Source organism: Rissa tridactyla, chromosome 5 (assembly GCF_028500815.1).
Source record: "Rissa tridactyla isolate bRisTri1 chromosome 5, bRisTri1.patW.cur.20221130, whole genome shotgun sequence".
NCBI classification, from domain to species: Eukaryota; Metazoa; Chordata; class Aves; order Charadriiformes; family Laridae; genus Rissa; species Rissa tridactyla.
The window spans coordinates 33,951,197-33,964,631 of NC_071470.1; the positions used below are offsets into that span (position 1 = coordinate 33,951,197).

The window sequence follows — 13,435 nt, forward strand, 5'->3', positions numbered from 1 at the left end:
TTAAGGTATAAAATACTTTGAAGAACGAGGATTCCTTTATGATGATTATTACTAAATATATAGTCCTGGCCAACGTAAAAGCTATATCCCCGTATGGCACTTGCATTTTCTGAGATGGGTTCTTGCTAAGAACATCCAAAGCATGTATGTGCATGTCCCCTCCTTTGAACTCTCCCCCCACCTTCGGACCCTCTGGTCAGCATGAGGAGGAGCCGACAGGGACAGAATTCCCAGGGGATCTCACTCCTTGCCAGGTTTCTCTCCTTAGCAGCGTCCTGTTTTCATCAGCACCTGGCCTTACTGGAGGGAAAGGTTGCAGCAAACACTTACTAATTATTTAGATATCAAAGAGTCAACACTGGCAAGATCTGCTGCAGGCTTTGTCCACACAGGGGACAATTCAGAAGAAAGCTTACATCAGCTATAGGACAAACCTGCAGCAAGCCAGGCTACACAAGTTCTAGAAGTCATGGAATAACTGCTTTGTAATCAAAACCAATCAGTACTTTAAACACTAGTTTCAGGCATCAAAAGTAAGAGGAAAATGAAAATGGGCCCAGAACTTAATGAATTCACATGGTTGTGCTACAGAAAGGTAGAAAAAGTGATTCCCAAAAAACACAGTGAAAGTGAAAAAACCCTCATGGGTTGAGGTAAAGACAGTTTAATAGAAATAATAACAGAAAAGGAAAAGCAACAATAACAATAGTAATAGTGACACAGGTCGCTCTCACTACCCAGTGAATTGGCACCACCCTGAGCAGTGATCATGGATTGTTGTCCCCCAGCTAACCCCCATTTATATACTAAGCATGACATCTATGGTATGGAATATTTCATTGACCATTCCATCCTTCTCTCTATTCTTCTATGGGAAGCTGAAAAAAGTCCTTGAACAGTGTAAATATCACTTAGCAACAACTAAAAACAATAGGTATTATTGACATTCCTTTCACAGCAATTGCTAGAAAGAAAATTAACTCTTCCCCAGCTGAAACCAGGACAGACATCAGCCCACATCCAGAAGCCTTCATCCAATTTTTTTTTTTTTTAAATTCAAACGTCTTTACATTGTAACTACACCTCAAGCAAATAATATTTTTTTGCTAAAATCACAATTATTCATTAGTTTCACAGTCATAACTAAAAGACAGCAATATATATGAGAGGCAGAGTTTCTGTTTCACAGCAGATAAAAAACTGAACTTCCCTATAAATCGTTTTTAAAGAGTCAGTAATGATTTTGTTTCTTTAATATATAAGACAATGTTTTGATTAGTCCATTCCAAAATATAAACCCCAAACTCTTCAATATACAGTTTCAAATCTAGATGGGCAGCTCTAAATTCACCAAGAAAACTGCTCACACATTTCAGCACCAGATACAACAAAATGTCAACTTTGGTTTTGATCTCATGTCAAAAATGGCTTAAAAAGAACAGAAGCACCATTTCTTTAGTAGCAATACAGCTTTTGCTCAAAATTTCTGTAACGTTCATTTGAGGGTTTTAATTTAAGTAACATTTTAAGATTTGGAGCAGTCAGGTCAACAGTCATTCCTCTCCATTGGTCTCTACTATATACAAGAGTCGAAGTACTTTTATTTTATGACATCTCCAGCCACAAGTCTGGAAAGCTGTCAGAAGGAATGCATGATAAAATCCCTTATAAGTCACATGAACATTTATGTATTAAAATTAAATCAAGAATATTTTGCACATGAAATATGAATCTTCAGAAAGGCTCAAAATCAAACAGAAACAAGTACTAAAACAAGCAATACTTGATATTTTCAAAACCTTTATGAGCTATCTCAAAACAAGATGATTCATCCGAAAAGAAAAGACAGGCTTATAACAATATTAAAAAAAAAAAAAGAAAATATTTGATTCAGGTGGAGAAAGGTAGCATTTTGTGGAGAAGAAACCTTCCTTGGTGGAAATACCATCAGTCATAAAACAGGCTATTTGTTGTATAAAATAGGTGATTCATAATATCATAAGATACTGTTTATGTATTTTTTTAAACAAGCAAATTGTTTATTTTTAATTGCCTACTAGCAGCAGTACTAAATTGAAAATAGGCCAGTATGCCTCAAGCTATTAGTGGCTTGTTGCCAAGATTATGTACCAATGACAGTTTTAATGAGACCAACTATCTATACATATTACATGCATAAGAGCACTACCTTCATATTAAAAAAGGTTTTGCTGATCTACTTTAGCATTCAGTAGTACAGTAAGCATTTATTTAAACTACTTCTATATGAAATACAATAAACACTTAGACCACTCTAAAACAACAACTTTAAAAAAGCTGTGTTAAGTTTTCAATGACTACTCACATACTGAACTACATAACCTCAAACTTGCAACCTTCAATATAATTTAGGATGCAGCTATAGAACTGAAATGGAAATGGAATAATGAACAGCTATGAACAAAAAGGTCAAATTAGTCTTCTATATTAATGTATTAGTTTGTTAAACTTTCCTCTGTGATGAATACACAGCAAGTCCAGGGATCACCTAGATGCCATGATTACCATTACACAACTTGGGAAGAAGGCAGATGCAAGGAGTTACAAGGTAGACAACAGGACCATCTGGGGAAGAATAAAGGGGTTATTGTATTTCCGCAGTGGGCAAACAGTGAAAGACACGTCAGTCAGCAGGAGCAGGAGGACCAGAACACACCACAGTAACACTGCCCACTAGGAAACATGTATGGAAAGAAAAACATGAGGTGCACATGAAAAGTGGGACAGGTCAATAGGTTTTGATGGCAGTAACATGGAGAGATACTTTTCCCTCTCCAGTCAATTCCTCTGCCCCTATAAAAGGGGAGGAGTAAAAAGGCCACTCGTTACACAACACATCCTTCAGACTGAATGCAGATTATGTATAAACTGCATCGAGATCAAAGGGAAACACAAATTATCAAGAAAACAATGGCATAGGTAGCGACAATACAGCAACATCACAGTTACTGAAGGTCAGTTAAAATGATGCACAAACTAACATTAAGATGCCTCCTTACTCTCTGCTCATAAAATTATGTTGTCTGAAGTTCATTAAGCTACTATTAAGTGTTATAATGCTACACACATTAACAGGATTACAGAGAAAATAAACAGAGTAATTGATGGAATGTCCTACTCAAAAGGCAGCTGCAGAGCTAGCTATTAGAAAAAAAGCAGAGACAGACAGCCAAACCACAGATTCATCAACAGAAGAGCCAGAAAATTTTTTGTCTACAAAGTAAACACAGTATCCCATGGTGTACAGTCGAGCTTTCACATGAGAGCATCTTCCACAGCCTCTGTATAGCACAGACCTTTTCATTTTACCTGGTTATTGTTGAAAGACCTCAGTAACTTACATTGACTGATTATCTGTCAGAAGATTATTGTCTTTATATAACATTAGGAGATGCTGGTACTTCTTTTGGTAGCTGGTTCTAGTGATTAAATCACATTCTAACCTTCTGTCTGATTTCATACTTGAATTTTTCTGACTTCTGATTCTGCGTACTGTTTCCTCCCTAAGCGTTTCTGCACTAGATTATGAAATTCCTTAGTATATGATTTTTGCTCTCATACCTAGCAAAAGCACCCACCCCCTTACATTTTCCAGTCATCTCCGTCCAATTTTTCTAACAGCTTTCCTAAGGTGTGGTCACCAAAACTATACATACTCTGGTACTGACTGCTCCAGAGCCAAATAAAGAGAAATGTTTCATCCGCCTACTTTTGCTCATGCATATAAGCCACTTTGGTAGAGCCCCACAGTTGCAACTAGCACTTAGGTTGGTTATTGGCAAGCCGTTTTCCCAATGCATCCTCTACTCCTGTCTCAGGAATTTTTGTAGCTCAGCAAATGGCTGCACCTTATCCAGCAGTACGTTATACCACACTACGCACAGTAACAAATTACTACACTAGCACAAAGCAATAAAGCCTCTGGAGCTTAAGATGCATCATTGGGCAGGGAAAAAACAGCCTCTGGTTCTTAGCTCTACCTTGGCCATTTTCTGTTGTGGCCTCTCCTAACAGGAGGAAAGACAACTAATCCTTTGCCAGTTGAGAACGAACCCTGCGGCTTTTGCCCAAGCAGGATCAGTCTGTATTAGCAGCTACACACATCACAAAAAGTGAACTCCTATCATCTAGTATTGTAATAAGCAAAAGTGTTAAATGTAAAGTAATTTTTACACTTTGAAGGAATGCCTGGCAGGGAAATGTACAGAAAGAAAAATCTCAGAGGCATAACTGAAGAAAAATCTCAGAGGCATAACTGAAACCAGACCTCTTCTATATCTAGGCAATCTACAGGTGATAACACCCATTCTCCCTTTAGATAAAACTTCAGTTCAAGAATCTTTCTTGAATCACTAGCCTTCCAGACTAAGTCTTTTGTAATAAATTAACTCTGTTGTGATGCATTATAGGTAATCCATTTTGTCTAAAAGGACTGAAAAAACAGACATTCAACATCAGAGCACACTTCATGTTGCTGGCTTTTGAAGCGTCAAATGATTTGTAATGAGAAAGTTTGTTATTCTGCAATCTTGACTATTTCATATTTACATAATTCTAATTCCCAAAGATGCTTGAGACAAACCGCAGATGTAAGGCTGTTCAGGAATTACAGCACTTTGAAATTCAGATGAACACACCCAGACATCCATTATATCAATCCCGTGAAAGTTGCCATGCCTACACTGCGAACAGCCAAAACACATTTAAAGGAGTTTCTGAGTTGTTCTTCTGTAGCCTAGTACTGTAAGGTAACTCAAAACAGCACAAGTTAACATCCTGGCACCTTTAAGTAAGTTGTGCCATTTTAGAGGCTCCTTCACATGTAGCTTTCTCAAACATCTCTAGTGTGGGAACAGCAAGTCACAAGAGAGAGACACAAATAGCTCCAGACAAAATATACCTTTTGCCATTCAGCCCACATTTAGAAAGTCAGCTTGCCTATCTGTGTGACAGTGAAGCAAAGAATACATTCAAACATTATGCTGAATATTATTTACCTATTTAAAATTGAAGTGTTGTGAATATAAACTTGTTTTGATTAATTAATTTAATACATATTTGTGTGTTTGCCTACAAGCCATTCTTGGACTACATGTCTTAACAAGGAAGATTTCTAAGGGTATACTGGTATGATTGTTAAGAGAAGTACTTATTCAGCTTTTAATTTTAAGATCATATGGCTTCCTTCAGTCAAACTTAAGCTTTTCTAAACTTCCATATCAATTTCTTACTGAAGCAGTCACATATTACTGACATACATCCTGCTCAAGTATTAAGAGTTTACTGATCAAATGGTCTTGAACTGTATTATATAGCGTATGTTATGACTATTTTAGATTTAAATCTAGATTTAAGTTTCACTAAGATTTTTTTTTTTAAAGTTTCCTAGATTTTTAAGTTTCACTCTAGACTTAAGTTTTCATTCCTACTTCACCTAACCATGTAAGTTAAATCTGAATAGCTGTTTCAGGCCTTTGGGGAGAAGGACTGGTAGAACACAGCTGTAACCAACAAAGCACACGCTTATTTCTTCCATGCATATATACTGCTATTGGTCCTCTATGGCAACAGTCTATTCATTCACAAACTGCAATGCAGCTCTAGCTGCGTTAAAAGACTCAGTGGAGCACAGATCAATCTCCAGAAACACAGAAACAGTATGTTACCTGCACATTCCTCCTGACATGCAGATCTACCTGCAATTGTGGACATTCACTGACCACAGAATGCCTTTGTCCCGCACAGCCCTCAGAGCAAGAACACCAGCTACACAGGCATAAGAAACGTTCAGTCCAGTGGGGCAAAGACAATCAGCTTCTTAAGTATGGAATATGGAACTTTCCTTAAAAATCCAAGCAGCTATGGGTTCAATATTATCTGCTCTCCTCTGTCAACAACCAGGAGGTGAGCTTCAGAGAGACCTAAGCCTATCACATTTTGATTAGAATAGTACTCTCAGTGAGCATTTTTCACTCACTTCGAGTTAAGACTGAATACTCTTCCTGTTTGTGATGCTCAAACGTGCAGGTCATTTTCCATCTCCTTTTTTTTTTTTTTTTTTTTGGAGAGAGAGTTATCAAGTAGGAACAGTTATTCAGGGTAAGGATGACTTCAAAAATGGTAGCTTCAGTAAGATTTTGCCCCATAACAGAGAAATCATTCAGCGGCTTTCTACTGAGGTCCCAGCTGAAGGATCTATTTCACAGCATTGAGAAACACTTTTATAAAGCAAAGAAAGAACCTTTAACTTTGTAGTTGAAAAAAGCAACAATGATGTAGAACAGTATGAAGAAAAGATCAGGCACTTGGTTAAAAGCCATGCAGCTTGACCTAAGGAATTCAAGTTTCTGTTATTCAAGAAGACAATCAAATAAGGTTTCATGACTTTCTATAAAAAAATTAAGATGATGTAACACACCTGAATTCATTGCAGGTATCTTTCCAAATACTCAGTTAAGCAAATCCATTCAAAATGGTTTCCAAATTATTAAAACTGAAGCTGTGTTTATGCAGTAGAAAAGAGAAAGAATTGGACCAAATTGGAGAGAGGGGAGAACAGAAGATAATGAGCTTTTTTCAGTGACTATTATTCCTTTCGTTTATACTAATAAAAATTTTTAAAAAAATAATATATTTACTATACCAGTTTGAAAGACAGTGAAATATTTTCAGAATGGCTTTGTAGTATTTGCCCTATTTTGATATTCTCCAGGGAAAAACTGTTATCATAGATTTAGAAGTTCCGCTCGAGAACGAAACCATTGACAAAAACTGAAGATCAGAACTCCTGCTTCAAAAAAACTGTTATCTTTTTAGGACTGCTCTTAATTAATTTAATAATGCTTCAAGTGTCAAGAAGCCCTTCTGATACAGGTCAATGTTTAGAATGGTCATATATCTAGACAAAACTTTTGAAGTTAATGGAATACTAATTTTTTTTCCTCAACAATTCCCAAAAACAAAAAGCATACTGTGGGATTAATGCAAACAGCTAGGTTAAGTATCTTTGAAGAATGATACACCTATTTAATTACTGATCTAAGAACATTAATTTGCAAAACTTTGATTGGCATGCATAATTCATGATGCAAGGTCAAGTTAACCAATTTTAAGCTGTTTAAAAAGAGTTATTTCAACTCAAGCGTTCTCTTATACCTGCAACCTTACAGAGCCACTGCCCACCTTCCCAGGGGTGTAGTAGTTCTGTCCCTCAGTGGTTTATAGATTTCTAAATCATCTGCTCCTTGCCCTAACACACAGACACGTGGTTTAAATTTAATCGATTCGTCACAGACAAAGCATTGCCACTTGTACAACTTTTGTACAGTATAGGCATTAAGGCAAGCACATATATTCTTTTACTAAAACTAAGCAAAGACAGAAAGAGGATTTATGGCATTTAAGAGACTTTCAGCTTCAGAATCTGTGTTTGTTTTCAATCATATAGGCAAAAATCACTATGGCTATTACATAGCAAAGAACATAAGGACACTTTACATGTTTTTTTTTTCCTTCCTAGCCTATGAAAAAGGGGGCTAGAAAAAGCATAAAATTTAGAAAACAACCACCCCTAAGAAGGGGAAACAAAGCACTACATACCTAACCTCATTATGAAACTTATCTACAAACAGCAACCAACTTCCTACTGGAACAACGTATTTCCAAATCTAGATTTGCCTATCAATGGCACTGAAATAAGATAGCATTCAATGTAGCAGAACACAGAACAGCAAAGTTTAAGTTAACAGACAACCCTGCCAGGTAGGTGAATATATGAATCTGCAGATGAAAACATGCATTTTTATATTGGTGTTGCACTCCAAGGTCATAATAGAGTCAAAATAAGATCATTATGTGTAACAAGCTGATACTGATGAGCTTCATTTGTATGCAATAACAAAAACTTAACATCTAGTTTATATCTTCAACCAAAACTGTTTTTCACATCATTAGGGAGCCAGAACACACCAAGAAAAAAGTCCACAATAGAATCCAGAATCCCCTCCACGCCATATTTACTTTGGCAAAAACGTGACATTTCTGTCCTTGACTGTCAGCTCTTATTTCAATATTACTCACATTTTGGTTTTCTTTCCCAAACAGCATTACTTTTCTTTAAAGACATATCACACACATTATACGTTTGTAGTTTATTTCTTATATTGCCATATAACATTATGCTTTATATATGCTGCATGCCAGAAGTTATTCCTAACCTGAGCTAGTTCATAACTCTAATATTAAAGCTTCCCTATAATTTTTCACATCCAGCATTTTTCATAGCTGTTTGCTTCCTAGTTTATAACCACAGCTTTTAAGCGCTTATCTTCCATGACAAGAATTCAAGAATATCATTCCTATGAAGGTAGTTAATTTAGAAAGCAGACTAGAATTTGTCACAGCCCATCAATAACTTTTAGAATTGGACACTATGGTGCGTAGTCAATCTTTGAGCAAACGGTGTGCTGTGTATTACTGGCAAACATATAAATGATTTAATGGTTTGCTTTTGGTCACTGAAACAGAATGCTTTCTAAACTGTTTCCACCCATGAAGTACCTTAGCAGCTCTGCAGGTCTCTTAGCATTCAGAAGCCATGCAAAAGGAACTTAAAACAAGCAGGCTGAGACATGCTCCCAAGACTGGTCTAACAGCTACTGAAAGATGCTTAACCTAGGATCCACAAACTACAACTGAAATGGAAAAAGCCGTTTCATTCAGCCTTTTCAAATAGCAGCAAAGGGTACTTTTAGCCATTTGGCCTGCAATCAGAAACAGAATGGTTGAGAATGGGACCTCTGCAGGTTGTGTAGTCCCCTTGCTCAAAGCAGGGTCACCTACAACAGGTTACTTAGGACCTTTCCCAGTCCAATCTGGGTTTGAGTATCTCCAAGGACAGGGAGACTTCACACCTCAGTCTGCCTTCAGAGGAGCACAGAACTAAATACAGCAGCCAGATGAGTCTAACAAGAGTTGAGTAGAGGGGCTGGATCACCACACCCTTCCCCTGCTGGTGATGCTCATCCCAATGCAACCCAGAGAGTACTGTTGAGTCGTCTTTGCCACAAGGGTGCATTGGTGGGTCATGCTCAACTTGTCCACCAGCATCACCTCTTTTTCAGGTTCCTACTTAGGGTATAGTGCCTACCCAGTGGTAACAATATTGTCTTGATGTATCAAAAAAAAAAAATCAGGTAATAGACATGACCAGGTTCACCATATAGCAATGTGCCTCTAAACCCCGCAGTGGAGACATTTATCAAAATTGCAGTTGAGACTGCAGTACACAAAGATTACTTTGGATGAGAAAAGAATACCATGATATTTTGTAATCTCTACAGCTAAGTTACATTATTAACCATTAGAGAATGTTTCAATGCTCATATCCTTCAGCAAGAAAGAAACAAAAACACCCCAGAGAAGCTGTCTTATTAAACGAGTAAAACCACAAATTCTGTGTAACAGTCAAGTCTCAGTATCTTACCATTGTAAAAGCTGTTCACAATGAGTATCACCATACAGTAAAACATACTGAGTACAATGTTGAGAGACTGAGGGAAGTCTATCCTCATTTAGCCGAAATGTAAATTTTGAGTAAAATGCATAATTTTAGCAAAATAGAAGAAATATGGCCTCAGTGCATTCAACATGTGCAACTGAGTTCTGTGTTATTCAAGTTACTTTGATGTTGTGGAAATAAAAATACTTAGGCCTGAAGGCAGAAGTTAAATAAGCTTATTTAAAACTTTTTTTTTTTTTTTTAAACACAAGAGTTCCTGTTTGGCAAACGGAATCAAAAGCTTTAAGGCTACACAAGTGAAACCCTTCATACAACATGGTCTTGCAGTATATCATGATGGACTTCCATGCTCATGTCTAAACCAAAGCTAAGCATTACTTAATCAGGCATAATAGAATTTGCTATGAAAGTGAAAATATTTCCATAGTGCTTTTTCAGCAGACCAAGTAGGTATGGTAACAAGAGGATTCAGCAGGAGATGAGCTCCTGCTCAAAACAGAGGGAAACGTCTGCCAGAAGTGGTATTTTTGGTATTTACCAAATCACTGCTGGTTGAACAGGATCAGACTGGTAAAGCAGCCACGGAGTAAGAGAGACATGTGACAGACATGCTTCTTGCACAAAACAAAGAACAGGTACATATGCTGTAATTTGACACCAGCAACAAAGATCTCTTCCCCTTAACTAGCTCAGAGAGATGCGTTCAACTATGTCACTTAAGAAAGGCAAAGTATGTGAGTCATGTAATACAAATAAAGTCTCTGCATCTTTTATCTTTATAGGAGAAAGATTTTAACCAGAAGAGTTGCTACCTTGTGGAATTAGGAATATCAAAAGAACTTAAGATTCAAGAATCACTGAGGATCAAATAGCAAACGCTACCCAAAATTAGCAAAGCATAATTTCTCTAAATAAACAGCAAGTTCTTAAAGAATCAGTTTCAACGTCCTTGTGGCTGTCAGAGGACCACAGTGCGGATTCATTGATCTGCATAAAGAAGCTACACCAAGGTGCACAAACTCCAAACACTTCATAAGCAATTATGAGATGGAAGCAAAACCAACTAGATAACCAGTGAAAAAGAAAGCGACAACCACAATCATAAAGGTTGAAATAAGCAAACCAGCAAAAAGTTTCTGTGGACCATGCAAGATATACGGGCTACGAAAAAACCCAAATTGTATCAAGATTTGTTTTCCAAAGTATAAGCCAGCTTTCCTCTTGATGCATTAAATAGGATGATACAATAAAACAGTTGTTCCTGCAGTCAGCATGTACTATTCTGCTCAGTCTGGTCACCTACACATATCATCCAAGTGTGGCTAGACAGATGGGAAGCTCCACCAACTGCTTAATCAGCACCCTAAAGGCCCCTAACAAGAAATTCTGTATGACATCTGAAAATTATTCTAACAGGGTAAGGTGTTTATCTAAAAGCATTAAATTTGTGACTAAGAGTTATGCCTTGAATGTTGACTTATTAAATAAATTAAAATACAATTTATGACAAGTAATGAGAACAAACTCAGGCCTAGAAAGATTAACAGATAAACATTATTAATAAAGGCATGCTAATACATAAAAATAACTGATACGGGGCTGAAGCAGCTTGTTCTTATTTGCCAACTTCCTCTTTACTACCGTTTCATTAGTAAATTAGTGCACATTGCTACCAACCTCAATACCACTTTGTCTCGCCAGTTTTACAGCCGTATTGTAGTAGCCACAGCGTAAAAGATGTTCCACCATCATACGATCCATACGTTTCTTCTTCCACATGTTTGCAGCAGCTGGCTGGTCACTACTATGTTCTTTCAGATGTTCAATCCTACGTTTGCAAAGTTTTGCACTTTCATCTTCAGCCTGGATTGATTCAACGGCCTAAAAAGTAAAAATTAACAGGAACAAATAAGAGCTATATATTTTCAATCTGCCTTTAAAGCAAAATACAGAAAGAATTGTTTGTAAGCATTCTTTACATATTATACAGTTACTCCCAATAGTGTTTGCTTTTTTTATTTAGAAAGATATTTCATATGGCACTGCATGTTTCAGCATGGCCGGTCCAGTTCTGAGATATTCTTGCATATAAATAAGTTTCAACTTATTTGATGTTATGAGCATATGCATTTTTCTGCTTAATGTGCAGTTAGTCTGAAAACAGCAACGTTATCAACTACAGCACCAACTGCTCTGCAAAGAGCTTTGTGAAGGTTTGCAGTCATCTGGCCCAAACAGTTGAAAATCATGAATTTCCACCTCTAACCTATGCATGGCTTCTTCCTCAAGCGACTGTCCTACTCAATTAGTTCTACTGAGGAGTGATGCAGAGTAAACCCACATTACTTCTAATACACTGGAGCCATTCTAATCAGTCATGCAATAATGAAAATTATATAAACATTTGGCCTCTTGGCATCTTTAATTCAAGGATCTTAGAGTAGTTTTTCAAAAATTATCAGCTTTATTTTATTTATTTATTTCGTCAGGTATTATTTTACTCACCTCTGCTCCTCTGGAAATATGTATCTACTGTTAGAAGCCTTACTTAGAAAAATAAATTTGTCCAGAGGAAGCAGAATGACTTTTTTTTTTTAAGCAAACATATTGGCATGTCCAGTGCAAAACACCCACTCCAAAATAACTCCACAACATTTTTTTTTTTTTTAATTAAAAACAAGCACTCAGGTCACACTTACTTTCCTTCAACATTAAAGTTATATGGCTGATTAGTTATGCTGCAAATTTTAACAAGTAATTTTATTACAGACATAACGTAATCCAAAGCTAGCTGACTCAGCATACAGCACGTAACAATTGTGGGTCACGCCAGGCTACAGAACACAAGAAAGCTTGCAGTGCTTTTATATGCTTGCTAAGGTAAAAGCAAACCAGAAGACAATGGAGGCTTAGCACTTTCCTATCTGCGATAAATCACTAGTGATGCAGTTCCAGGTTGGGTTGCCTTACTTGTGGTGACTTTAAACTCACTGGCTTGCGTTTGAAAAACTGCATAGCTATGGCAACAGGACAGTCCATGCAGGTTTGCCAACCACGCACAAACCAAATAACCTGGCTGGCTTTTGGCAGCCCACTTTGCACTCTGTGCTGGCACGTCTGCCTTCCCAGTACTCAAGCTATTCAGGCTACAGTATCATCCTTGGGCAACAGTTCCAGCTCCAGAAGCACAGGTTGGTTCTAATTGCCTTTACCATGCATGCTTATTTACAGACTTGTTCTGGAAGGATCAATATTTGGTAAGCAAAGTAAAATACATGAAAACTTGTGCAAGAAGAGCTTACCAAGCATTTGCCCCAATTAAGCTTGACTCTGATCTGGTCCTTGATACCAAATTCTAGTATCTAAAAATCCTACAACACAGGTTTTTTTACTAAAACTTATGTAAACATCTGTAGCCTGAGTTATTTTTATTCCTGAAATCTGAGTTACTTCTATTACTGAATTGAGCTTTGTTTTGTAACGTATGGTTTGGAGATCATTATTTTAAGTTATAACTGAGCCTTTTCCTATTCAACAAGAAAATACTAACTCAAGCCAAAACTCACTTTCGCTTGTTAGATGTCTGCAGTATTATCAGATGTGAAGGCAACCTCAAGAATTATTCTGAATACAACTAGAAGACTTCAAGGCAGGCAGACACAAAGGTTGAGTCCCTTCTCATTCCAAAAGGCTCTCCTTATATGGTTTTGTATCTGGACTTACACAGCTCTTGCTGCTTTTTTGATCCTTCTAGTGCGTTCAGAAAGGCTACAGATCCTTTTCAAAACCCTCTGAAGCAAGTCTATCTGGACTTGCCCAGCTGGACATTAATAGAACTTGAGGGAACAAGCATATTAAACAGGATACAAAAGAGAA

General features: G+C 37.1%; 1 protein-coding gene across 6 annotated transcripts in view; it reads right to left on the reverse strand.

Annotated features, from left to right (window-relative positions):
* Window positions 1-13,435, reverse strand: part of MAEA (macrophage erythroblast attacher, E3 ubiquitin ligase) — a 52,377-nt gene that overhangs the window by 20,232 nt on the left and 18,710 nt on the right. For all 6 annotated transcript variants that reach the window (XM_054203067.1, XM_054203063.1, XM_054203062.1 and 3 more), the window contains one exon: window positions 11,237-11,440. In XM_054203067.1, the coding sequence (XP_054059042.1) occupies window positions 11,237-11,440 (204 nt within the window). The remainder of the gene's footprint in view (window positions 1-11,236; window positions 11,441-13,435) is intronic.